General features: G+C 43.3%; 1 protein-coding gene across 2 annotated transcripts; it reads left to right on the top strand.

The window, feature by feature from the left end:
- Positions 1–11,790: 11,790 nt before the first annotated feature.
- Positions 11,791–21,480, top strand: SLC25A28 (solute carrier family 25 member 28). Of its 2 annotated transcripts, none has more exons than XM_025991829.2 (4): positions 11,791–12,186; positions 17,861–18,089; positions 19,208–19,264; positions 20,630–21,480. In XM_025991829.2, the coding sequence occupies exons 1-4, from the start codon at positions 11,896–11,898 to the stop codon at positions 21,145–21,147; spliced, it is 1,095 nt and encodes a 364-aa protein (XP_025847614.2). In that variant the 5' UTR covers positions 11,791–11,895; the 3' UTR covers positions 21,148–21,480. The 2 variants fall into 2 exon arrangements, with proteins under 2 accessions (XP_025847614.2, XP_025847622.2); XM_025991837.2 differs by having other exon boundaries at positions 12,043–12,495.
- The last annotated feature ends 4,299 nt before the right edge of the window (positions 21,481–25,779 follow it).

The following is a 25,779-nucleotide window of genomic DNA, read 5'->3' as shown; positions in this document are numbered from 1 at the left end:
GTGGAGCCTGCTTCTCCCTCTGCCTGTGTCTCTGCCTCTCTCTCTGTGTCTCTCATGAATAAATAAATAAAATCTTAAAAAAAAAAAAAGAAAAAGAAGCTGGAGAAGATGAAGAACATAATTCCATTTGATCAGATGACCACTGAGGACCTGAACGAAGTCTTCCCAGAAACCAAATTAGGTAAGAAGTATCCCTATTGGCCTCACTACCCAATCAAAAATTTATAAACTTGAGTTGGGGAGAAAGCTTTGGCCCTCATATTATAAATTCTGGACATTAAAAATAATTACATGGTAAAAAAAAAAAAACCCAGTTATAAATGGAAGATTTAGACACTTAACCAAAAAAAGATATACAGATGGCAAATAAGCACACATGAGATGTTCAACATCATTAGTCATGAGGAACATGCAGATTATAATTACAAGGAGATGCTACTACATGACTATAATTAAGAAGACAGTAATTTGCCAAGAATGTGGTACCGTGTGCTACAATGACATGAGGACCCTTAGCAGCTCTCCAGAGAGGCCTACCAGGAGTGGAATTGAGACCTCCTGCCAACAGGCAATATCAACTTGACAGTTGTGTGAGTGAGTCATTGTGGAAGTGGATTCTCCAGCCGCAGTCAAGCCTTCATGTAACTGCAGCCCCTGCTGACATCTTGACTGCCACTTCATGAGACATACCAAGCCCTAACTACTCATCTAAACCACTCTCAAATTCCTCATCTGCAGAAAGTGATAATAAATGTTTATTGCTGTTTTAAGCCACTATGTTTTATAGTAATTTGTCACAGAGCAGTAGAGAACTAATATACAACCACATGGGATTAAAGAAATAATATATACATTGGCTGGCACATAGCAAGCCCTTCATAAAAGTTGGCTATTATCATTGTTGTTCTGTAATGTATACGATGTATACATTTTTTTTCCCACTAGCAATCACAAATTTCTTGCAAAGGAGGACTTTTTTTATTCCTTTTTTTTTTTTTTCTTTCTTGTACTCTCTGCCTCTCCTCCCTCATCCTTCTTAGCCCCTCAGCACTGTGCTGGGTACACATAGAGCAGAAGGCCAGTAAATGACTCAAAGGGAGGGAATGAAATCCAAAAGTGAAACAGTTTTACCTTTATCACTATAAGGATAATTTCCCACTACCTAAAATATTTGATTATCTTTTTTGGTGCAGTTAATGTAAATGCCTGGGCTTTTATATGTTAATTTGTAATGACTAAGCTGTAAAAGCAAGGAAGACTAAGGGGTGAAGAGGAAAAATTTGGTTAATTAAAAGGAGACTGAATAAATAAGCATCAGATAAGGCAGAAAACCAGGAAAGAGAGTCAGCACTGTGCCTGTAATAAAAAAAGAGTAAAACATGGAATTGGATTCAGAGGACACCCAGGAAAATCACACTAATACATCAGGGCTTCAAGGTTCATGGGTTGGAGATCCACATCTGTTGCCATCATTTGTTGTTTGTTGGTCATGGTGTTGTTTTTGTTGTTGATAATGTTTGTTGCCTCCATAACTTGGCTAGTTACTTTGAGAATATATGCCATATTTATAACAGATTCAGTACCACAGATCATTAAAAATACACTATATCTACTTAGATAACCCAAGCCTCATTCCCTGCTGATAGCTTATCTTCTTTCTATGTCATGGACAATAGACCATTACATTCTTTGGTAATATTCGAGAGAAGTTTTGCAACTCTAGCCATTTTACATAAGGAATTAAAGATACTTAAATCTACTCTTTATGGTAAGAAGTTCATACAATAATTGAGGACACACATGACATGCACCTGAAATAAGGATAGTATTGTTAGGAGAAAAGCAGGCTTCTTTATGAGATAACCTACGTCTGGTGCTCTAGTCTAGCAAAGCACAACTAGTCATGGTCATCTTGGTTTCTTGGTTATCAGTTAGGAGACTTTGCCAGCAATTTCTGTGACAGCTGGAAGGACAAAAAGGAAAAAGAGGTAATAATAATAATTATAATGACAGTAATAATGATCAACCTTTGTCAAAATCTAACTATATGGCTGATATTAAAATGACAAATTTATTCTTTTTCTTTTTTTTGAAGATTTATTTATCCATGATAGAGAGAGAGAGAGAGAGAGCGAGGCAGAGACACAGGCAGAGGGAGAAGCAGAGCCCAACACAAGACTTGATCCCGGGTCCGCAGGATCAGGCCCCTGGCCAAAGGCAGGCGCCAAACCACTGAGCCACCCAGGGATCCCCTTTATTCTCTTTCTGATGGAATCCTGAAACAATCCAATAAGGTACATATTATTACCACTTTACAGATGAGGTAACTGAAGCTTAGATCAAGTCATGGAACTTCAGCTACCTTGTACTACCCTCCTCCTTCTCATTTTCTGACAGTTGTGACCAAGGTAAAGTCAAGATGAGTCAGAGATAAGGGTCTTGTTTCTAACTTTAAAAAAAATTTTTTTAACTATATTTTGGTGGTTTATTACCTTGATCTAGAAAGGCAGCAGACGTGGATAAGTTTTCAGATCAGTGTTTGAAGCTTGATTTCATCACTTACTAATTATGTGGCCTTGAAGAAGTTACATTTAAGCTCATTTTCTTATCCATAAAATAAAAGTAATGATTTAAATTCCAGGGTTGTTGTCTTCAATCTTTCTTCACAGCCGAAGTGACCTTTTCAAAATGCAAAATTGACCATGTTATCTTACTTCAACTTAAAATTCCACAATGGGATCCCATTCTTCTAAGATATAAGTTGATCCCCTTAATATGACTTCAGAGACTCTCATTGTAGGGCCCCTACTCTCTCCCAGGCTTATCTCAAAACTATGCTTCTCCTAGCTCTGAATCACTGGCGTGATCCTCTCATTACAGGACTTTTGCAATATGGTATTCTCCTTGTCTAAAGGTTTTGCCTCCCTATGCCTTATACCACCCCCTTCTGACTTAGCTTAATTAACTGTTCATATCTTTAAGATCTTATTTCAAATGTGAGCGTTTAATAAACTCTTACAAAGTAGTGACACAGGCTTTTTCCATGAGGAAAAAGAGGGCCTGTCTCTTCCAAGAGTGCTTTCCAGAATAAATACCAAGATTGGGAAAGGGATGAGTTTTGCTAGCACCCTGTTGTGTGGTGTCCCTGGTTACAACTGCCAGGGTTAGGACTTGCATTAAAGGGAGCCAGTGAAAGAACTGAAACTTATTGGATGAGTCATTACCACCACACAAGGGGAGAGAGACATAGCGCTCAGGCCCAAGATCTATGAATGTCTCTTATTCAAATAAATGTTACCAAGTACTTACAGAGTTTGAAGTACAATGCTGTTTCAAAAATATAAAGGTGCAGGGGGGGAAGGAAAATAAAAAGATGCTCCCTGCCCTGATGGGGTTTACCATCTACTGGTATAGACTGGTAATATGCAAAATTACAACTAAGCTGTACAAAGTACAGGACCTGAGGCATGTGATGGGGGAACTGAACAGTCTGGGGCATCAGGGAAATAATGATCGAATTGGAATATGAAAACAGTATAAGATTCTGATGAATAATTACCTACATAAAAAGTAAGGGGTGCCTGGGCAGCTCAGTCAGTTGAGCATCTAACTCCATCTGAACTCAGGTCTTGATCTTGGGGTCATGAGTTTGGGCCCCAAGTTGGGCTCCTTGCTGGGTGTGGAGCCTACTTTAAAAAAAAAAAAAAAAAAAAAAAAAAAAGTAAAATTTGGGCAGCCCAGGTAGCTCAGAGGTTTAGCGCCACCTTCAGCCCAGGAGATCCTGGAGACCTGGGATCGAGTCCCACATCAGGCTCCCTGCATGGAGCCTGCTTCTCCCTCTGCCTGTGTCTCTGCCTCTTTCTCTGTCTCTCATGAATAAATAAATAAGATCTTTAAAAAAAAAAAGGTAAAATATAAATAAATAAAAATAAAATTTTACTGGACTGTACCTCTTAATAGATGGATGGGGCTTTTAGAACATTTTAGATTACGTCATGGATCATTAGATGACTATTATCTTTTGGTAGAGTGAGATGGAGTCCATTGCCAATTCTTGTCCTATTTTTTGTTATTATAGGTAGGTAGCAAAAAACTTTTTACAGAAATAAGTGAATGCAAAACAAAATAAAAACAAATTAGTGGAGTTTTGCCAAATCTTTGTCACAATTTTTCCATCTCCTTAAGTTTTGGTAAAGGATTAGAAACCATCTAATTTGCAAAAGGATGTATTGCTCATTTGAGTAAACACTTTTTCAGTCTCTGGCAGTGACATCAAAGTTGAGTGACTATTAATTGTTCTTGTTTCTCTCTCACTTAAAGCCATTCTGGTTTTGGAGCCAAAACCCCATAAAATTGGTTGTGTTTCATAATTTTTCTTGTTGATTGTGAATAAAGAACTATTTTAATTATTTAGGTCACGTTAATAATGTGCCTTAAGGAGACATTACAGATGGGTAGAAATTGATGTAGTAAAAATATTACATACAAGTTTGTAATTTAAAGATTTAAACAGTAAGTTTAAAATTATATATTTGACAGAATTAAAAGAACATGTCACCATCTAAGAAGGAGATATTCTAATTAAAATAAATGGTTTCCTATAGTTCAGGGCATTATATCTTAAATTATTTTTAGGGTACATTTTGTCTTACCAGGTACATAAAGAGATGCTTTTCAGGGTCAGTTTTAGGGGTGCCTGGGCGGCTCATTCAGTTAAGCATCTGATTCTTGATTTCAGCTCAGGTCATGATCTCAGGGTTATGATTTCAGGGTCATGAAATCAAGCCCGTCATCTGCCTGAGATCCTCTCTCTCGCTCTCTCTGCTCCTCCCCCCACTTGTGCTATCTCTCTCTCCCTCAAATAAATAAAATCTTTTTAAAAAATGCAGTTTTATCTACTTTATGGAAATAAACAGCAAAAAGAGGAGGAGGTATTATATGACTGATAGGTACAGAGCTTATAAGGTGGTGTAAAAATAATTGTTGGGGGCATTATTTTCAGAATAAATAATGTTCCTGTCAAAATAATGAGAGATAGAAATGCATAAATGAGGAGGAAAATGAGTGGCAGTAAGGAGATTGGTGATAAGAGTGAATATGGATTTACCAAATCAAACCATATTTTTTTCCTGTGTCTGTTTCAACTCAATTTGAGTATGAATTGAACCAAAACTTCCTACTAGACAAAAACCAGTGAAGCAAAGTAATTTTTCTGGATTTTTGCCTGTGAGCCAGAGATGAGATTATATTTGTTTCTTAGATCATACTTAGTAATTTACCTTGTTTTGGCTTTTTGTCTTTCACAAACAAGATCCTTTAGGAGAAACTTAAAGAGACAAGAATGGTGTGATTGCAGTAACTACCCCCCAGAATAGATGTGCAAAGACTTAACAGTTTATTGCTTAACAGATGATGAAACTGGAGTTCCAGAAGAAGATACTCTTCAACGTATCTCTATTAGACCCTCTAGTGTAAGAACAGCTTTATTGGTATGTAATTTATATACAATAAAATTCACCCTGAAATTCAATGGGTTTTAGTCTATTCACAGGGTTGTGCAACCATCACAGTATAAATTGAAAACATTTTCATCAACCAAAAAGAAATTTTGTATCCATTAACAATCACTTACCAGATCCTTCACTTTTGTCCAAGGTAGATTTTCTTCATGTTGATGTGAGGCAACCTAGGAATTGTGTAATGACTGGTGTAGAGCTGCTGTTTGGAGTTACAGAGGCACAAATAGTTGAGAGGATAATAAGGTCCTAGTTTATTCAGCTAATCTGTGAGGAGCTAGCCAATCCTGCCTTTTCTTTTTAATTGAGGTGAAAGTCATGTAACATAAAATTAACCATCTTAAAGTGAACAATCCAGTGACATTTAGTGTATTCACAATGTTGTGCAACCAACACCTTTCCCTTGTTCCAAACCATTCCATCACCCCAAAAGGTGATATACTTTGTACCATTAAGCACCTTCTCCTATCTCATCACTGCCCCTCCCCCACTACCACCAGCCCTGCACCACCAATCTGTGTTCTGTCTCTGTAGAGCGACCTATTCTGGATATTTCATAAGTGGCTTTTTTCACTTAACATATTTTTGAGGTTCATTCACATTATAATATATATCACTACTTTAATCCTTTTTTTTTTAAAGATTTTTAAAATTTCTTTATTCATAGAGACACACACAGAAAGAGAGAGAGAGAGAGAGAGGGAGAGGCAGAGACACAGGCAGAGGGAGAAGCGGGCTCCATGCAGGGAGCCCGACTGGGACTCGATCCCGGGTCTCCAGGACCAGGCCCTGGGCTGAAGGCTGTGCTAAACTGCTGAGCCACCCGGGCTGCCCTACTTCAATCCTTTTTATAGCCGAATTATATTCATCTTGTGTATGTACACAACTTGTTCATCCATGCTTCTGTTGATGGACACCTAGAGTGTTTCCACCTTTTGCATTTGTGAAAAGTGCTGCTATAAACAAGCATATGCTTGTTTGTACTTGAAGTACTTGTTGAAGTACTTCTTTTCAGTATACCTAGGAGTGGAATTGTTGGGTCATATGGTAACTCTATGTCTAACTTTTTGAGGAACTGATAAACTATTTTCCACAGTGCCTGAAACATTTTACAGTTCCAACAGCAATGTGTGAGGATTCCGATTTCTCCACATCTTTGTCAACACATATTTTCTGTGTTTTGGATTCTAGCCATCCCAGTGGGTGTGAAATGGTATAGGTATAGCCAGTAATCTGTTGACAAAAGAAAATGAATGTTTTTAGTACAAGCCTGAATAAATATTCTCATGTACAAAAACAGTAGTCCAAAGGTACTACTAAGAAACCTAACGCAGCAGGTTTCTTCTACCCTTTGTTCTGCTACCTCAGATATGGGCCTTGTCTCATGGCCAAAAATTACTGATGTCTTCTGGGTCTGTATTCCAAATGATAAGAAGGGAGAACATGGGAAAAAATACTCAGAGAACGTAATCTTTCCTTTTATTTATTTTTATTAAAGATTTTGTTTATTTGAGAGAGAAGAGAGAGAGAGAATACAAGGTGGAAGGAGGGGCAGAGGGACAAGCAGACTCCTCACTCAGTGTGAAGCCTGACTGTGGGCTTGATCCCAGGACCCCGAGATCATGACCTGAGCTAAAGTCAGATGGTTAACCAACTGAGCCACCCAGGTGCCCCCATAAACTTTTCTTTTTAAAGACAGAATCCAGATGTTTCACACCACTTACACTCACGTCCCATTAGCTACAACTTAGTCACATAGCTAATACTAGCTGTGGGGGGAGCTGGGGGAAATATGGACTTCAGCTGGGTTTTTAGTTCCAGGCTAAAACCCAGAGTTTCTATTACTAAAGAAAATGAGCCTCAATAGTGAGACAATGAATAGTCTCATAGGTAGAGGTAGAAAAGAAAAAGACAGATAGAATATGGAAAATGATTGTCCTAGGAATAGAATAAAATTCTGCAATGCCTGACTGAGGAGCTGCAGGTATGGGAGATATTGAGAGTTCATAAAGCATATATCTCTGAGAAACTTGTTTCTTTGTTTGCTAATTTTGTTTTTTAGGGAAGTTTAAGTGCAGGTGAGATTGTAGTGTAGCATAGATGTGTTGAGTGGTATATTATATAATCAGAGCGGGTTTATGGGCTTGCTGAAGTGTGATCCAGGGTCTAACAGCATCAGCATCACCTGGGGATTTGTAAAAAATACAGAATCTCAGGCCCCACCACAGAATTATAATCTGCATTTTAAAAAATTCCTCAGGTGACTAATATCACTAAGTCTGAGCAGCACTAGGCGAGATTTTGCTATGGTATGGAATAATCCTAAACTCTGTTTTAAAAACAAAGATTATTTCTTACTCATGCTGAAAGTCCATCTGGGAAGAAGGTGGCAAGTAGGTGACTTTGCTTCATCATCCTCACCAGGGCCCCAGGCTGATGGGGCCTTTTAAACATCACCAGTCACAGGGCAGGAAAAGTTAAGTGTGTGGCCCTCATGCTTCTCGCACATTTCATCAGTCAAAGCAAGTCCATGGCCACACCTACCTTTAAGGAGATGGGAAGAACAATCCTACCATGTACCTGGAAGGATGAGAATCAAAATACTGATAAAGCCAGAGGTGGTGAGGACATTCAAAGGTTATAACAATATAGATGTGAAGGAATCAGATATTGGGAATGTATATCAATAGGAAGGAAAAGGACAGCACAAACAAAAGAGACATTTCAGAAGATTTCTGAAGGGTAGCTACAGAAGACTCCTAGGTTTAGAGTCTAATTGGGTAGAAAAGAAAAATTTTGGAGGAACTGGTTGGGGTGGGAAGTGGAAAGGCTAAGTTTGGAATGAACATGCCAAGTCAGAAATTAAGGTGGATGTTCACCCTCTATCTTTCCAATCTTGTCCTTTGTCACTTCCCCTTTCTCTCACCATGCTCCAGCCACACTGACTTTCTGTTCCTTCATTCACCAACCTTATTCTCACCTTAGGGTTGTTGTACCTACTGTATCTTCTGGAATGCATAAGTTCATTTAACTTTGAGTTAAAGGAGTTCTTTGAGTTCATCATAACCTCTTGCCTGTCACTTAGGGTCATCTCAGAAAGGCTTTCCCTAGTCCAATAAATGTAGCCACCTAGTCACACTTTATCACACCTCCCTATTTTAGTTATCAGAATAGTACCTAGAGCTAATTGGTATTTTTGTCTATCCCCCTCCCCTCATTAAAAAGTAAGCTCTACGAGACCTCCAGACTGTGTCCTGTGTCACCAGCCTCAAGTACAATACAAGGCACAGAACTGGTACTCAATAAATATTTACTGAATGTTCACATGGAAAGTTCAGTTAAGTATGCAATGAACCCCAACACCAAGAAACCCAGTTAAGAAATGGGACGAAAACATGAATAGACACATTTCCAAAAAAGACATCCAAATGGTCAACAAAAGATGGTCAACATCACTCATCATCAGGGAAATACAAATCAACACCATGATGAGATACTACCTTACACCTGCCAGGATGGCTAAAATTAACACAAGAAACAACAGGTGTTGGTGAGGATGCAGAGAAAGGGGAACCCTCTTGCACTCTTGGTGGGAGTGCAAACTGGTGCAGCCACTCTGGAAAACAATATGGAAGTTCCTCAAAAAGTTAAAAATGGAACTACCCTACGATTCAGCAATTGCACTACTAGGTATTTACCCAAAGGATAAAGAAACAGATTCTAAGGGACACATGCACCTTGATGTTTATAGCAGCATGATTAACAATAGCCAAACTATAAAGAGAGCTCAAATATTCATCAACTAATGAATGGTTAAAAAGGACATAGTTTGGGGCACCTGGGTGGCTCAGTGGTTGACGTCTGCCTTTGGCCCAGATTATGGTCCTGGGATCGAGTCCCACATCAAGCTCCCTCTGCCTTTGTGTCTCTCATGAATAATTAAAATCTTTAAAAAAAAAAAAAGACACTTTACATATACAATGGAATATTACTTGGCCATGAAAAAGAACGAAATCTTGCCATTTGCAATGACATAAGTGGAGCTAAAGTGTATTATGCTAAGTGAAATCAAGTCAGAGAAAGACAAATACCATATGATCTCACTCCTATGTGGAATTTAAGAAAATAGATGGACATATTGGAAGGGGAAAAAGAAAAATAGGAGAGGAAAGCAAGGCATAAGAGACTCAACAATAGAGAACAAACAGGATTGATGGAGGGAGGCGTGTGGGCTAGACAGGTGATAGGTATTTACAAGGACACTTGATGTGATAAGCACTTGATGTGATAAGCACCATTCTAAGTGATGAATCACTGAATTCTACTCCAGAAACCAATACTGCACTGTATGTTTAAATTTAAGAAAACAAAAAGGTATTCGAGGAGGGAAATACAAGTCCAGTGGGGAAAACAGAGTTGGAATGGTAAGGTTCTTTAAGGTATTAAAGATGAACAAGAAGCATTAAACCTTTAGGAATGTTTTCCCTCAGTGGGTAGAGAAGGGCAGGAGACCGAGAAATCTAAAACGTAGAATACAGTGGTTCCTAGCGAGGGAAAAAAAAAAAAATTCAGTGAGGGATGGGTCAGTGGGGGCAAGAAGAAATAAGAAAAAGACGACTGCATTCGGAAAGGTCATTTGTGACCACTGAATAAAGGGGTAAAAATGTAGGGGTTAAGGAGAAAAAGGGCATAACAGGTACAGCTCATTACTGGAGTAGTTCGGCAGTAGAGGAGATGAGGGCCCTAGCAGGACTGAGTGGTTTTCTGTCGGGGAGACCTCTTCAGGGATGCGAGCTACAGAAGAGGGAAGATGTAGAAGGATTCTTAACCTCAAGGACGGACCCCTACATGCACGGGGAGTGGGAAGTGGTCGGGAAAGGATTTGTAGTTTCGTTCTTTTCCCCAAGGTCAAGAAGTACTGGTGAGGAGGAAGCGAATAGGTGAGAAAACCAGTTAAAAACAAAAACCCTCGGAGGCCCAGAGAAAGGCTGAGGTTTAAAGAAGAAAAAAAAGTAAAGCCTCTTCCTCATTTAGAGCAAGGAAAGCTCTGTGAACGGAACAGATGTACATCTGTAAAGGAGATGGGCGAGTTCGCAACTGCATCCTCATCTGGAGAGCCAGGTGACCGGCAGCGCTGCCGGGAAGGGAGGCGGAGGCAGGCGGACGGGGCGGAGCCGGCTGGCAGCTCCCGCGTTCCTCAGCCGAGGGGGCGCCCGCGTGTGGCTCCCCGGCCTCGTCCCGGCGCCGGAGGCGGAGGCGGTGCTCGCGGCTGGGCACCGCCGGCGTCGCGCCTTAACCAGCGAGTGCCCCTCCCCTCTCAAACTCCGGCGAGCCGCCCGGACGCACTGCGGGCTTCCCGCCAGCGGCAGCCACCACGCGGCAGGGGAGACGGTCAGCGCGCCAGCAGGGGAAAGCCGGAGGGCCGAGCTTCTCCGCAGTCGCCACCCTCGCCGCGCTGCTTGGGCAGCTGCTTCCGGGCCGGCCTCTCCACCTGTCGCCTCCGAATCCCGCCGCCCGGTTTCGACATCTCCGTCCGGCCTCCAGCTCTCGGGCCCTCGGGAGGCGGCTCGCGCGCGGCCCGGGGGGAGGAGGGGACAGAACGCCGGATCCAGCCGCCGGCTACGGGCCTCCGCCCGCGTGTCGCAACAGTTTCCCGGACAGGCCCGCGGGCCGCGCCAGGGGATACCCGACCCAAGCGGGCCCCACCTCACGCCAGCCCGAGATCCCGCGGGAACAGAACTCGGGCCGGGGCCGGCGCTCGAACGCAGGTCCTAACGGCTGACTGCAGCGGTTTGACCTTGAGGGCCTGGCACCGCCCCACCCCCTCCACGAGAGGAGCCGGCGTGCAGCACCCACAGGCTCCCCGGCAGCCAGTCTGGGCCCCAAATCCGGTCTCTCTCGCCCCTGGGCTCTTCGCTCTCTCCCCGTAGCCAATCGGATCCCGACGTGGTGAGGACCAATGGTCGCGGTCAAAATATCAAGAGTGGTTGAGCCTATCAAAGTTCAGCCCTAAAGTTTCTCCCGCCCTCCAGAAAAGTCGGTGGGCGGGTCGTCCTTAGATGTTGGCCAATCAATGGCCAATAAACAAGAAGCTTCCAAGATCAAAGGGGAAGGGGTGGGACCTAAGCCGCGGCAACGCAGCAGGGCGGAGGAGTGACAGGCAACTTCTCCAATACCACAGACCTATTTTTCCTTCGTAAGCAAGGGGGCGGGGCTAACTTGGCGGCTGCACCAATGGCTGGCTGAGGGGCGTGTCCGCGGGCCAAGCGGGAGCCGGAGGCCCCGGGCTCTCTGGGCCGCGCCTGAGGCGGACACCACGGGGCCGGGGGGCGGTGGCGGCAGCGGCGGCGAGGGTGGGCGCCGCAGCTGGCCCGGGTGGATGGAGTTGGAGGGGCGGGGTGCTGGCGGTGTGGCGGGGGGGCCGGCGGCTGGGCCGGGGCGGAGCCCCGGGGAGTCGGCGCTGCTGGACGGGTGGCTGCAGCGGGGCGTGGGCCGGGGGGCCGGCGGCGGGGAGGCCGGGGCCTGCAGGCCCCCAGTACGGCAGGATCCGGACTCCGGCCCGGACTACGAGGCGCTGCCGGCTGGAGCCACTGTCACCACGCACATGGTGGCGGGCGCCGTGGCAGGGATCCTGGAGCACTGCGTGATGTATCCCATCGACTGCGTCAAGGTGAGACCTGGACCGGCTCCGAATCCGACCTGGGGCTGACCCGACCCCTGGGTCCTGTCCGGAGCCAGGATCCCGGCCGGCAGCCGGAGCCGACATGGGTTTCTTCCTGGCTCCTGCCATCACCACACGAATCGACCGATACTTCATGCAAGCAAGGTCCCGGCTGGGAATTGAACCCAGCCAGGAACCAGGACCCATTTCTAACCGTCAGTGAGCTCTGAATCGGGACTGTGGAAAGAAAATCTGTCAGCCAAAGCCCTGGATCCTAGCTGGGACTAAACAGGAATAGGGTGGGATGGGATGGAACAGGTAAGTGCTACTAATTTGATTAAGGTGAAGCCAACTGGAGTGAATCAGACCCTGCATAGGATCGTAACGGCTTGAGATGTTCTCTGGGCGAGTGCTTTTACCAGCTTCTTACTGTGTCTTCCCTTAAAAGTGATGGGGCAGGTACCGAAATCTGAAATCTCTCTCCTAACCTATGAGTGACTAGGAATCATTGTTCAGTCAGAATTCATAGTTCCAAGCTGGAAACAATTTGGGAAAGACCACGTTCAGGAAAAGGTTTCGGTTTCTCTGCAGCAAGCATGATACTCCACCTATTTCCTGAACATAAAAACTAAGCTGGGATTAGGATTTCGTATGTGCAGGGAGCACATCAGCCCCCCAAACGAGAGACAGACCTGACAGTGTTATTTCTTTAGCCACCTAAAGTTGACAAAAAGGGGAAAGCTGCCTAGAAGGGAAGCATGATGATATTGAAGAGTAGATGTACGAGTGAAGAAAATGAAACAGGGTCAACATGAAGGTTGGATTCCTGTGAAAGTAAAAACTAATTGCAACCCCAACCAAGCAGACTGATTAGTGGGTAAAGAAGTCAGGTGCCTCTGAAGAAAGCTAGGTGAAGACGGAACGGATTGTTCTTTATAGTTCTCATTCTTGTGCTCTAGCAAAGGTTCCAACCCCTAAAAGCAAGGACTAGGTTGAATGAAAAGTAAATTCAAGGGGACTGTTGAAATAAATGAATTGACAGAGACTGATGCTTCCTTTACATGTTAGGAGTAATAGTATCCTCGCAGCTCCTTGACATGTGTTTTCTTCTCAAATTAGGAAAATGTTACAGGTTCAAAAGGAGAGAGTATTGAGTTGGGAAATACAACTCAATACTGCTTCTCCGTGGTTCTGGCACTCTCACACGTTTTCATTAGTGTGGAAAAGGAAACGAGGAAAGTGCTCATTAAGCTTTGTGAATGACATTGAGTTGATAGCTTTCTAGCACAGTGCAAAGCAACTCCTACCAACCGCCACACCTATTGAAACTGGTAAATGCACTTGGTTAAAATAGATGTTAGAATTTTACATACCCTTGTCAATTGAGAGAAATAGAAATAAGCAGTAAAATCTGTGTGAGAGAAGTAAGGCAATGGTTAATGCTCTAGCAGTATTAAAATGTAAAGTGGATAAGTACAAATAAAAAAGAAAGATTCAGACATTTATGTAATAAAGTCTAGGTTGAATGACTGTGAGTTGTTAATGGTATATATCCAAAAATGAAAATGACCTAACTGCAAATTAAACTAACTTCACGATACTTAGACCGTGAGTAGAGAGCAGAGTCTCGGGTGCTATGTTTAAATGAAAACTAGATCAAGGAAAGCAATGACAATTATTTAATGGCTTGCAAAATACAATGTAATAATGTGACCAGCTTAGAGATATTACTTACTGTAACTTGTCAACTTAAGTGTTGTCCTATTACCTTGGGAGGCAATCTCCTTATTCCATATCTTTACATAATGTTATGCTGCTGCAAAATATTTTATAGATCTCTCTGTTAGAAATGGCTCTAGAATATTTTGGTGCATGTTCTTGTAGAGGGCAAATCTTTGCCCTGTGACAAAATAGTTTCTTTTCTTTTTTCTTTCTTTCTATTTTTTTTTTTTTTTTTTAGTAACAGACCATTCGGAATAAAAAAAATGACAGATAAGGTAGAAGATCAAAATGGGTAATACTGATTGGAGTCTAAGAGAAGGTAGGACCAGGAAGCAGGGGGACTGACTTATTCTTGAGGCTGACAAACCCATTGAGGGAACACTTCTGAAAGAGGAGTTCCAGAAATATTTTGCATAATCACAGCATTGCTGGAATAAGTTACTTCTAGCCTGCCAAGGTAACTGTTTTCAAGAACAGTTCTTATTCATTTACATAAACTTTGAAATGTTTGTTTTAAAAAAATTAGTCATACAACATTACAGTCATGGCTCAAAGCCCTATATTAAATAATTATTTGATCTGGAGGGAAAAAATGCTCAAGAGTCTTCAAAGATACAGAAGCTCATTTTAGAAGAATCATTTTCATTTGCCATTAATGCTAGGATTTAAGTGACTAGAGGGAACAACTAGGTGAGACCAGTAGGATTTAGTGTCAGTAGCTTGATAGACATTGTTATGCAGACAGGAAAAGTAAAACTCAAATCTCATCCTTCTGTAAGGACTTACCAGTTCACTTGTCCCAGGGCTTCCCAGTTCCTCTTTTACCATAAATGATGGTGGAGAAGAAGAGCAGCCCAACGGTCCCTAAGACTAGAGGCAGGTATCTGTGTTGGAGCCTCAACAGTAACCACGGTGTTTGCAAATGAAAGTTGACATTGCCTCTTGGCATGCAAGCCTGTGCACCCCAGCCACTTATCAGGGTCAAGTTGATTTAAAATATCCTTGGGAGGAACCTAGCATAATCTCTCTAGGCCATAGTTACTCAGCCAACTATTTACATGGACATAATAGGGAGGTTTGGGAGCCCAAATATATTCCAGTTTTCCTTTTCTCATTCTCAGAGGCAAATACCAGACTTTATCTATAGGGATAGGCTCGACAACCAAAGTAGTTAGAACTCTTCTCAAAATCATCTAAGTACCCACCTGTCACCAAGGTGCTACTTTTTGGCTCCATAATGGTGACATAAATAATCTACTTACATAATAAAGAGAGAAAGGGCAAAGGGAAATAAATCTTTTCCAAACTCCAGAGGTAAATGGTTATCTATACACATTCACCAATGAAAGGTTAGGAAATGGAAACATTGGCTTATTTTACTTTCTTGTATCTAATAATAATAATTATTATTCAATAAATGGTAATTGTTCTTACTGCCAAGCACTAACTGATGTGCCTTGACATATATTTATTCATTTAATCCTTGAGAAGCAATTTCATGAAGTATATACCATTTTCATTATTTTACAGATAAAGAAAAGGAAGCAAGTGGCACAGTCATTATTTGAACCCAGTCTGACTCTTAGCCTTCCATACAGCCTCCCAGAAATAGATTTCCAGAGCCAAGCAAAGCACAGCCTTTTACGATAGTGCTCATTCCTAAACATGACCTTCAGATTAATAGCTGAACATAAAAATCATTATAGCCACAGAGAAACTATAAAGTAAAAACAAAAAATTAAAAATTAAACTTGATTTACTAGTGGTAAAGATCCAGTTAGTTGCCCACGCACACCTGTGAAATGATGTAAACAAGACACAATGCTGCCATGATCTATAAATTCTAAGATATAAACAAATATTTCCAAGACTCTTGTTTGAATACAATAAAAAGCCTTATATTTCTAGTGCTTCATAAATTACCAATGGCTTTTACATGCCCTCTTTGAATCCCTGCAACAGCCCCATGAGCCATTCTTAATCTCATGTTTTAGATGACAGCACTGAAACTCAGGTTTCAAAACTACACATCTAGCAAAGCAGGGGCTCATACTCAGGCTTTCTGAGTCAAATATGGCTTGCCATTTACCAAGCCACTTATCTCCCTATTCGTTCATTTGGCTTTTCTTCAAAGCCATATTCATTTTTATATTTGGCATAGCTTATGCCTGGGTCCTTTCCATAAGGGTAGAGGTAGAACTGTGAGTTAGATTTAGAGGTGTGTATAAAACGTTCAAAGTAACTTTCAGTCCAGGTTTCTCTTGGCAGTGAAAGGTTCCAGGTCTCTGAGGCCAGGCCTTTGAAGCCTGGTTGCCTAAATAATGCCACTTACTTCAGCAAAGCAATGCAACTTCTGAACATTCTCCTTATATGAGATTAGTTTCGAACAAACCTATGGAAACAAATAATTGTAAAGCTACCAGGCCCAGTTTATCTTTACTAGCAGCCATAGCCAGCAAAGACCTGTAGTGACTGAATAATGGATTCTATACTCCTGGGTGATATGAAAGATTCGTAAGCATATCCTTTATCAGAAATTTATGGGGTGGTTTTTTTTTTTTTTTTTTGAGAAGTAGAACGAATGTGTCAAACTGTAATAAGTGATACAGTATTTCTGACTGAACTTACAGTAATTAAGCTTTTAAGCTTCCAGTTCTTTGTTGGTAGTGAGCAGGAGAAAATAACTTTAGAGGAATGTGTATGGCTTGCAGCTAACTAGGACCTGTTAATCTGGTTAGTTTTTTTCCTCCTGTGCTCTTGAGAAGAGGCAATAGTCTTAGATTCCAGATGGCCAAAAGGAAAGTTTAAGCTTTTAAATTCAAACTGAATCAGTAATTGGAATGAAGTAGGAATTTAAACTATACTTGGGCATTAGTTGCCCCTACCGACTAATAGCCTACTTTTTACTTTGTGAACTGGTGCAGACAGCTAAGATTCATTTGTTCTTTAATTCATTCAACAAACAAATCTTAAGTGCTTACTCTATTCCAGCCACTAGACATTGATTTTATATTGTTAGTCTCCATACTGCTTTAATCTTAAGATGGATCAAACAGACAGGATTTTCGTTAGGAGACCCACCCGTCTTCTGAGGGTCCATGATTTGGGGAATGTTTCGAAAAGATTAATTTTCCAAATTTCAATCCAACTTTGTCCAGGAACATCATACAAAGTGTCCACCATGTATTCTGTACCAGTCATTGAATTCTCTGGAAATTCCAAGGTTTATGTTTCATGAAGACTAATATTAATGATGCCAATTTGAGGGTTCATTCAGTTTATATTAGAAATATGAAAATTCCTTCAGTTTTAGAGTCTAGGTTGCTTTCCATCCTTCATGGTTTCAAGGTAAATGCTCTTTCCCAGGAAATTAGAGCAGCATTGATTACAAATGCTATCTCTGCCAAGAGTTTAACCTACAGGCCCAGCTGCCAATGCCAAATAATCCGGGAAACTCAGATAATCATCAAGGATATAACAAAGGATGAGCTGTTATCTCATTAGTGTAGTGTGTGGTCAGGAAGCAGGCCTAGGATCAATCTTCAGAAATAATGCATAAAGTATGTTGTAGACAGTAAATAGTTGACTGTAGAATCCATTTGCAAAGAACTCTTGGCCTGAGTTTATTACGGTACAAATGCAACTTCTGAAACACAGGCTTGACATTTGTTGCTGGGGCTATGAATCATTTCGGAGTTCAAGGATCCTTCCCAAGCAGTGATATTCTCAGAATATCCTATTCACAAGAACAGTGTTCCCCTGATAGATGACTAGCAAAAGAAAGGTCCAAGCTGTGGAAAGACTAGACACAGATTTGGAAGCAAGTAAAATTGGATACCAGGGAGCACTCCTGCACGTTGGCCCGATTCCACATAGAAGTACCCACAGCCTTAGTGTTGAAGTTGGGAAGTTGAATGAGAAGTTGGCATTGCTGACGCTGCACTTCTTTCTGTAATTCCAGACCCGGATGCAAAGCCTACAGCCTGACCCAGCTGCCCGCTATCGAAACGTGTTGGAGGCACTCTGGAGGATTATACGAACGGAGGGCCTGTGGAGGCCTATGCGGGGGCTGAACGTCACAGCAACAGGCGCAGGGCCTGCCCATGCCCTCTATTTTGCCTGCTATGAAAAGTTAAAAAAGACATTGAGTGATGTAATCCATCCTGGGGGCAATAGCCATATTGCCAACGGTATTGAGCCTTCCTGTGCTGGTTCCCCCACTTTCTCAACTCTCTGGGCTTTGCTGCTGTCAATGCTTTCCAGTCTCAGCATGGTTTGGAGCTGAAGCTCTGGGCTGGGGTAGGCCAGATTATAGGGGAGGGACTTCCAAACCTGATGTTCTCAGACAACGGGCTACTTCAACCCACCCCTTTCTTGGGGGCACCTCAACAAAGTGTTACAGTATCTTTCCTTACCTACCAGCTCGACTCTTTTCATCTCCCTGCATCAACTACTAATGCCCTGGTAATGTGGAGACACACAAAACTACCCCCCCCCCCCAGCTGTGTATTTCTTGATAGTTGGGTGGTGTCCTGTCCCTCAGGGCAGAATAAGAGGTGACCCAGCTGCCCAAGGAAGACATTAATGGAACCCCAGATCTTTGCCTCATTTTTCAGGATCCTAACTGACCAGAGGCAGTTTGTGTTGTTGAGGATATGACCAAGCCTCAACAAGTGAATTGCAGTGGGGCCAAGGGACTTCCGTAGAGAAACCAGAGGGTTGGAGGTTATGTGGAAGTAAAGGAAGGGACAGCAGCCTGGTACTTGAGGATTGAAACCCAAATTGAGAGTGGAGAGGAATGGTGAGGGATATGGCCTTTCAGGACCTGAAGGAAAGGCCTAGATAGACAGATGTTAGAGTTTGGGGAAGGACTGTGCAGCATAGGTGCAGCAGGATGGAAGATGAGATGCTGTGATGCAAATCTGACTACATGCCCCTCATGTTCTCCCTCCACCGGAGGCAGCTGGTGCTGGCATCCCTTGGCCACAGTGGGTCTGCTTCCTGTCTGGGGTGTAAACTTCATTTATACTCAGAACTGTATAAAATCTGGCTGTATAAAACTTGGCTATTTCTGGCCTCCCTATTATACATATGGAATGTAGACTGGTGATTTTACTAAGTTAGTGGGTACATATATCTTCATTTCTCAGAACAGGGGTATAGGAGCAGTAGGTTCCCATCTTTGGAACTGGCTCTTAGATTCCCTCTCCCTCCTGTGGCTTAGCCCTGCCCCGCTTCTCCCTGGGGCCTCAGTGAATGGCTTGACCTCTCCTGGCCTTACATGTGGCAGTTGTTTTCTCCTTTGCAGGTGCAGCCGGGTGTGTAGCAACATTACTGCATGATGCAGCCATGAATCCAGCAGAAGGTAATGATTCTGCTGCCTTCCCTTCTGTGGGCAGCTGCATCTGCATCTCTGGGCTTTTCCTTGATTTCTGGTTTGCTGAAGAAAGCCAGAGAGCACTGGGTTGGTTTTGGTGGGTACCGTGTCTTACCAGTAGAGTGCGCTCCCTCTATGTTGTCAGTACTGAGGAGGAGCCCCTTAGGAAGCAAATTCAGGGAGACTTAATATGTCTTTGGGGCTTCTCTGAAAAAAGGTGTGGCTCTACCTCGCCTATTCCTGGGCCTTCTTGGAAGTCCTCTCTGTAGTAGATTTAATCTCATCTGAAAATTTAACAGATTATTTCACTTTTCTTCAAAGAAGTGAAGATGGATTTTAACATTTAAAAATCCTGCCTTTCTTGTTGGAATAAAGATGGTTGAAATAGGAATGAAAGGATAAATTGTAGAGCTCAGTTCCTGCATGGCTGCTTGGATCTTGGCTTTTCAGGTAGAAAATGAGGTACCCAAGCAAATATGGAGGGAGAGCATGGTTGCCATGTTCTTCAAGTTGCAGTTCTTTACCTATCTAGGCAAGGCCATGATGTGGAAAGGGCCAGACCTAAGCTGAAGATCCAGGACTCGAATCACAGTATCTACTTGAGGAAGTAGATGTTTAGAAACTAAAGCCACAGTCTTCTTGGTTAAGAATTTTGTTTTCGTTGTGGTAGCTCTTCTCCTGTAGGAGGATTAATCATCTTCATGTTGTGAGCGTTTGGTGCTCTGTATACCTGAGGATTGAGATTATTAGGGCTATCTGTTCATCATTATGTTCACTGCCCCTGAATCATTTCTTGTCTTGGGTTTTGTGAAAGGGTAAGATTATAATAAGAGGTAGGTACTTTTTTCAAGTAAACTCTCTGGAGTCTCTAAATCCTACATATATTCTGTGTGTTCATTGGTTGGTTTGTTTTTTTTAAAGCTTTTATTTGAGAGAAAGAGAGCAAGAGTGAGCACAAGCAGGGGGAGGGGCAAAGGGAAAGGGAGAAGCGGACTTCCCACCGAGCAGGGAGGCCTATGTGGGGCTCTGATCCCAGGACCCTGAGATCATAACCTGAGCCCAAGGCAGACTCCCAGCCAACTGAGCCACCCAGGCATCCCTCACTGGTTGGTTTTAAAGAAATCCTACTAGAAGTGAGTCTATTATTTTTTGGCCCCTTATCAACCTTCTATCCCCTCTCAAAAAAGGGAAATGTTAACGTATTAGACTGATAGTTCACTTGTATTTTTTTTTTTTTTCTCTCTCTCTATTCCAATGGCTGACTCGCTGACTTGGGACTCTGAATCTGGATAATCTTGCTCGCCGGTTGATTGCTGCCATCATTTCCTTTCTTCTTGTTGATGGTACCACCAGTGGTCAAGCAGAGGATGCAGATGTACAACTCACCATACCACCGGGTGACAGACTGTGTACGGGCAGTGTGGCAAAATGAAGGGGCCGGCGCCTTTTATCGTAGTTACACCACGCAGCTAACCATGAATGTTCCCTTCCAAGCCATTCACTTCATGACCTATGAATTCCTGCAAGAGCACTTTAACCCCCAGAGACGGTACAACCCCAGCTCCCACGTTCTCTCTGGAGCCTGTGCGGGAGCTGTAGCTGCCGCTGCCACAACCCCACTGGACGTTTGCAAAACACTGCTCAACACCCAGGAATCCCTGGCTTTGAACTCAAACATCACAGGACATATCACAGGCATGGCTAGTGCCTTCAGGACGGTATATCAAGTAGGTGGGGTGACCGCCTACTTCCGAGGGGTACAGGCCAGAGTGATTTACCAGATCCCCTCCACGGCCATCGCATGGTCTGTGTATGAATTCTTCAAATACCTAATCACCAAACGGCAAGAAGAGTGGAGAGCAGGCAAGTGAAGTGAAGTAGCAGAGAATGCGGCCAGGGGCTCAACACTGCTGCGGCCTGCCTGCTCCAGCCACGTGCTCTGTCTCCTGGCATGCTCCAGCCTTGAGTGGAGTTGGAAGGAAGGTAGAGGGTTCTCCCCAGGCTGTTGGTGTCTTGGCTAACACCAGTTCCTGCCAACCTCTGTTGTCGCCATCTTTCCTTCCAGGCCCTAAGCAAGTGCAACAAAGCACAGCACAGCACCTTTGATAACCTCTCCATCCTGGGCCTGATGACCTGCTCTAGACTGTTATAGAGGAATAAGCAGCTCATTCCTGTGGTTCCTAATAAAAAGCCTTTACATTAAATGGTTTCATTGGGTTTGTTTTGCCAAAGGGGAGATGGAATGCTGTCAACCATTCTTGACTTTAAGCTTAAATCGAGGGGCCCAAAGGGAAGGTTTATCAAGTGTGTCCATTGTTTGGGTTTTTGCTGATTTTCACAGTGACGTAAAACTTTGGAGCTCTATTCCCTTTATCTTAGTAATAGGCTCCAAGGAATCTCCCTGATGGCAGGAGCAATGACCTCTGACAGATCCTAGCTACGCAGGCATTCTTGATCCCCACTGTTGCCTTTTCCATGGGACCATGGAGTGGCACCGAAGAAGTAGATCTCTGCTCTCTCAGCTCTGCCTGCCAAAGGAAAACTTCCCACGTGGCACTTTGTTTCCTAATGTAGTTGCAGAACAAGAGTTATTCAGTGAAGCTGGAAGACCTAAAGGTGACGTGGTAAATAAAGATATCTTTCATTTGGCCATACGGCTTTTACAAAGTACTTTACCATACGCAACTTCATTAGGTTCTCACAAAATCTGAAGTAGGCATCATCTCTGTTTTACAGGTAAAGAGAGCTCAGAGAGGGTGCCCCTTGCTCAAGTTCTCACAGCAAGTACAGAACTGAAACCCCCACCCAGATCTTTTGCTCCCAGAAGTGAATCTAATTGTGCCTTCCTGCAGATCAGAAATGAGCAGAGGGCACATACTCCAACCTGCCTCCTGAAGAAGTTCCCTCCTAACAACTACTTAAACTCTGTCAGGAAACTAGCAGGGATGGGGCTTTCACTATACTTTGTGGGTTAGTCTGTTCCTTTGTTTAGATATCACCAGTTACTAACAAGTTATTTAGTATACAGAGTAGAAATCTACCTCCAAGAACAACCATTATCATCCTTATTATGTCATCTGTCATTCATTCATTCACTCAGTAACTGCTGAGTGCCTCTGTGTCAGACACTGGTGTTGGGATTATGATGATAAACCATCCCAGTCCTCAAGGAGCTTATTGTCTGGAGAGGAAGGCCAGTGTAAACAGGCACCTACAAGATAAAATGACAAAAACATGCATAATTATACCCAGCCTGGCCTTGGGTGACTGGGGGTGGCTTCTGGAGGAAGTGACATCTGAAGTGACACCTGCAAGGCAAATTAGGTGAAGAGAGGAGGGGAAATGTTCTAGGCAAAGACCTAGAAGAGAGAGAGGTAAGAGAATAAGAAGTGTTCAGGGTTCGGTGTGCAAGGGACCTGGTAGGGCTCACAATCTGGGCAAGGCATACAGCAAAGCAGGGGCTGAGTCTTAAAAGCACTGCTAAGGAGTTTAGAGTTTATCCTGAAGGCAATACAGAGGCATTACAGGGTTTTAAGCAGAGGTGTGGTGTGATCAGATTTACAACTTAAACAGCTCATTTAGGCTCTCTGAGAAAGGATTAAAGGAGCAAGACTGGACAGGCAGGCAGACCTGTTGAGAGGCTGTCCTGGTCATGCAGGCAAGGCTGCATGGTGGTCTGGACCAGGACTGTGGCAAGGGAGACAAAGTGCCAGACTGGCGCTGTTAGGGTTGTAGGAGCAATAGAAATCCGTTACAGAATACATCCCGTCCCTCTTCCACCTGACAGCCCTTCAAGTATCTGTGGAGAATTGGGTCTGAATACACTTGAAAAAAAACCGTCAAGGAAACAGCAGGGTCTCTTGTTCTAAGCCTTATTTAAGTAAGCTATGCTGCCCCTCCGGTTTAGTGATGGAAAAGAGAGATGTTAATAGCTAAATGGTAGCCCCTGGAGTATGAATCGCCTAGGGAGTAGAAAGAGCATAATGAAATCATTGCAGAGGCCATTTCACAGGGTTTGCTGGTAAAAATGTAAGGGAGTCACTGCCTCCCAGCACAGACGAGGCGTGAGAACAAAGGGATGCCTCTCCAGACCTCGTCTCTGCAGTCTGCTGGACAAAGCCACTGTCTGGCATGGTATCCAGACCACAGTAGACACTGTGGCAATGGGCTATTTTTCAAGACTAGGATATGGGGTAACTTCTGAAAGAATGATAGTCACTAAAGATTCTCTCAGCTCTAACGTCCTTCACAAACAATGAGAAAAGAATGCAAAAGTTACCTTCCAACCTCTAATTGTGCCCTAGCTGCTAGAGGACAGCTGATTTGAAATTCAGACAGGGCCTTAGGTTTCTGCAGGTCTCTTTGTCCAATCACTAGAGCAGATAGAGACAGAGTAGTGGGATAGGGTTGAACAATCTCGGTTCCTGAATACCTGGGCTGGGAACCAAGCTTCACTTCCATCCCCAGGAGAACTGTGGGCGTTTGGGAGCATTCCCAGGTCCAGGGCCTCTCTGGGAAGCCCTTGAGAGGGCTTGAGGATCCAGCCCTTGAGGAGGCACCATGAGGATCCAGGACCAAGCCACTATCAAGTGGTCAATTCCAGAATAGTGCTAAGCCTTGCAAGAAATCATGCCAAAGCATGTCTCCATGCCAAAGCAAGAAAAGTCACAGTTTAGCCAGAGAAAACTTTTCTTAATGGTAGAGACAAGACTAACATGAATACAACAATCTTGTAATAACACTAAGAAAGAATACAGCCATGTAGTGGGTTGTACAGCACCGACAAGAAGATTTAGAGACAGGAAAGATAAGTGTAGGTCAGAGTTAATGGGAAAGAGGTTACTTTGATGAAGAGAGTTTTTAAAAAATTTTTTGTAAAAGCCAATAAAAGTCAGAACATGCTGATTTTACAAAATTTATAAAAATAGATAAAAAGAGAATACCACCCAATCTGGGTGGGCCTCATTCAATCAGTTGAAAGGTCTTAAGAGCAGAACTGAAGTTTGCCTGAAGAAGAATGTCAGAGAATATGACATTTTGATGTACACATCATCCAGTAATTGTTATTTATTTATTTTTAATATTTTATTTATTTATTTGACAGAGAGGATAGCACAAGCAGGGGGAGTGGTAGGTAGAGGGAGAGGGAGAAGCAGGCTTCAGGGGGGTGGGGTGGTTCGATCCCAGGATCCCGGATCATGACCCGAGCCGAAGGCAGACACTTACCCAACTAAGTCAGCCAGGCGTCCCATCCAGGATTTTTCTATGCATTTTGTTAATATTCAAAATTCAGGTCAAACTGTAACCAGCTTCTTTCACATAATAGTATATGATGCCCATCTTTTGACATTATTAAGTCTTTACCACTTCAGCATAAATAGCTACACAACATTCCATTAAGTGAATGTACAATAGCTCTTTCTGTCAGTCATTTGTTGCAGCCTTGTAATAATTTATTATCAAGAACATTGCTGTGGGTAGGTGGAATCTGAATGACAAAAAGGAGAGCAGGTTGGTGTGCAGAGGGCTCTGAGTGGGGCGTCAGCTTGGCGCCACCTCTCGGCAGACACTGAGGAAATCCTGGCTGGGGATCTGGGGTGGGAGGGGAGGAGGCAGGGCAGGGTAAGGGCTCTTGGAAGTCATCTTGCTCAGCATGTCTCCTGGAGCCTCACTTCACTCTGCAGCTTCCCTGAGAGGGGGTTCCCCACCCCCATTTCTGTGTCCAGGAGCTCCCCGCTGCTCGAGGCCATCCATGACATGACAAGTTCACTGCTGTCAGAAAGTTCATTCTTCACAGTCTCCTGCTTCCATTCTAGGATCATGTCCCTGCCCAGCTTCAAATACCTGACCATGGCCAACAGGGATTTAAAGAATTTGCCTCCTGCCTATCTGTGTAACACAAGCGTACCGCACAAACATGAGGCATTCAAAACAAACATGCATTTTCTTGAGAATCTAAAATATTCCTCCTATTGCCTCCCCTCATTGATTTAGGAGGCTTGGTAAACAATAGTCTGTCTAAACTATCAGAAACCTCACACAATTGATGTTCAGACTTCCTGCAGTATTTTGTGACTTCCTGCCACCTGAGACTGGTAAGTGGAGAAGTCCTGTGGGTGCTGCACACGATATTCTATGTATCATCGGAGCTCTACACACACCACCTTTACCCCACACCCCCACCCCTGCAACCCACATTCACACACTAAAAACAAAGGAGAATACTATTTTCTGTTGAGGCACCTAGGTCACCCCATAGCTCCCACCTACGATCTCCTGCCTGCTGGAGCAGCACGGAATCAGACTACTTCTTCTTTTCTCTCCCAATCCTTTAGAAATATGAAAAAAAAGCTGTTGTGGCCCTCAGGTAGGGTCAGATTATGGAGAGCCAGCAAGCCAGACAGAGGTATTTAGACTGGACTTCAGTGGCTAAGGAGGAGCTCTTGTGGTTCTTAAGCAGGGAGGAGATGACCAAAGTCATGTCTGAGGAAACATGCCCAGAC

Source organism: Vulpes vulpes, chromosome 15 (genome assembly GCF_048418805.1).
Source record: "Vulpes vulpes isolate BD-2025 chromosome 15, VulVul3, whole genome shotgun sequence".
Classification (NCBI taxonomy): Eukaryota; Metazoa; Chordata; class Mammalia; order Carnivora; family Canidae; genus Vulpes; species Vulpes vulpes.
Note: the sequence above shows the minus strand (reverse complement) of the source record. Positions and strands in the feature narration are given on the sequence as shown.

Bases quoted from the DNA above. Each gene is read 5' to 3' on its own strand.
- SLC25A28 (XM_025991829.2), top strand. From the start codon at position 11,896: ATGGAGTTGGAGGGGCGGGGTGCTGGCGGTGTGGCGGGGGGGCCGGCG. The intron at 18,090-19,207 runs GTATTGAGCCTT...TCTCCTTTGCAG, and splicing joins CAATAGCCATATTGCCAACG to GTGCAGCCGGGTGTGTAGCA. The intron at 19,265-20,629 runs GTAATGATTCTG...TGGTACCACCAG, and splicing joins AGCCATGAATCCAGCAGAAG to TGGTCAAGCAGAGGATGCAG.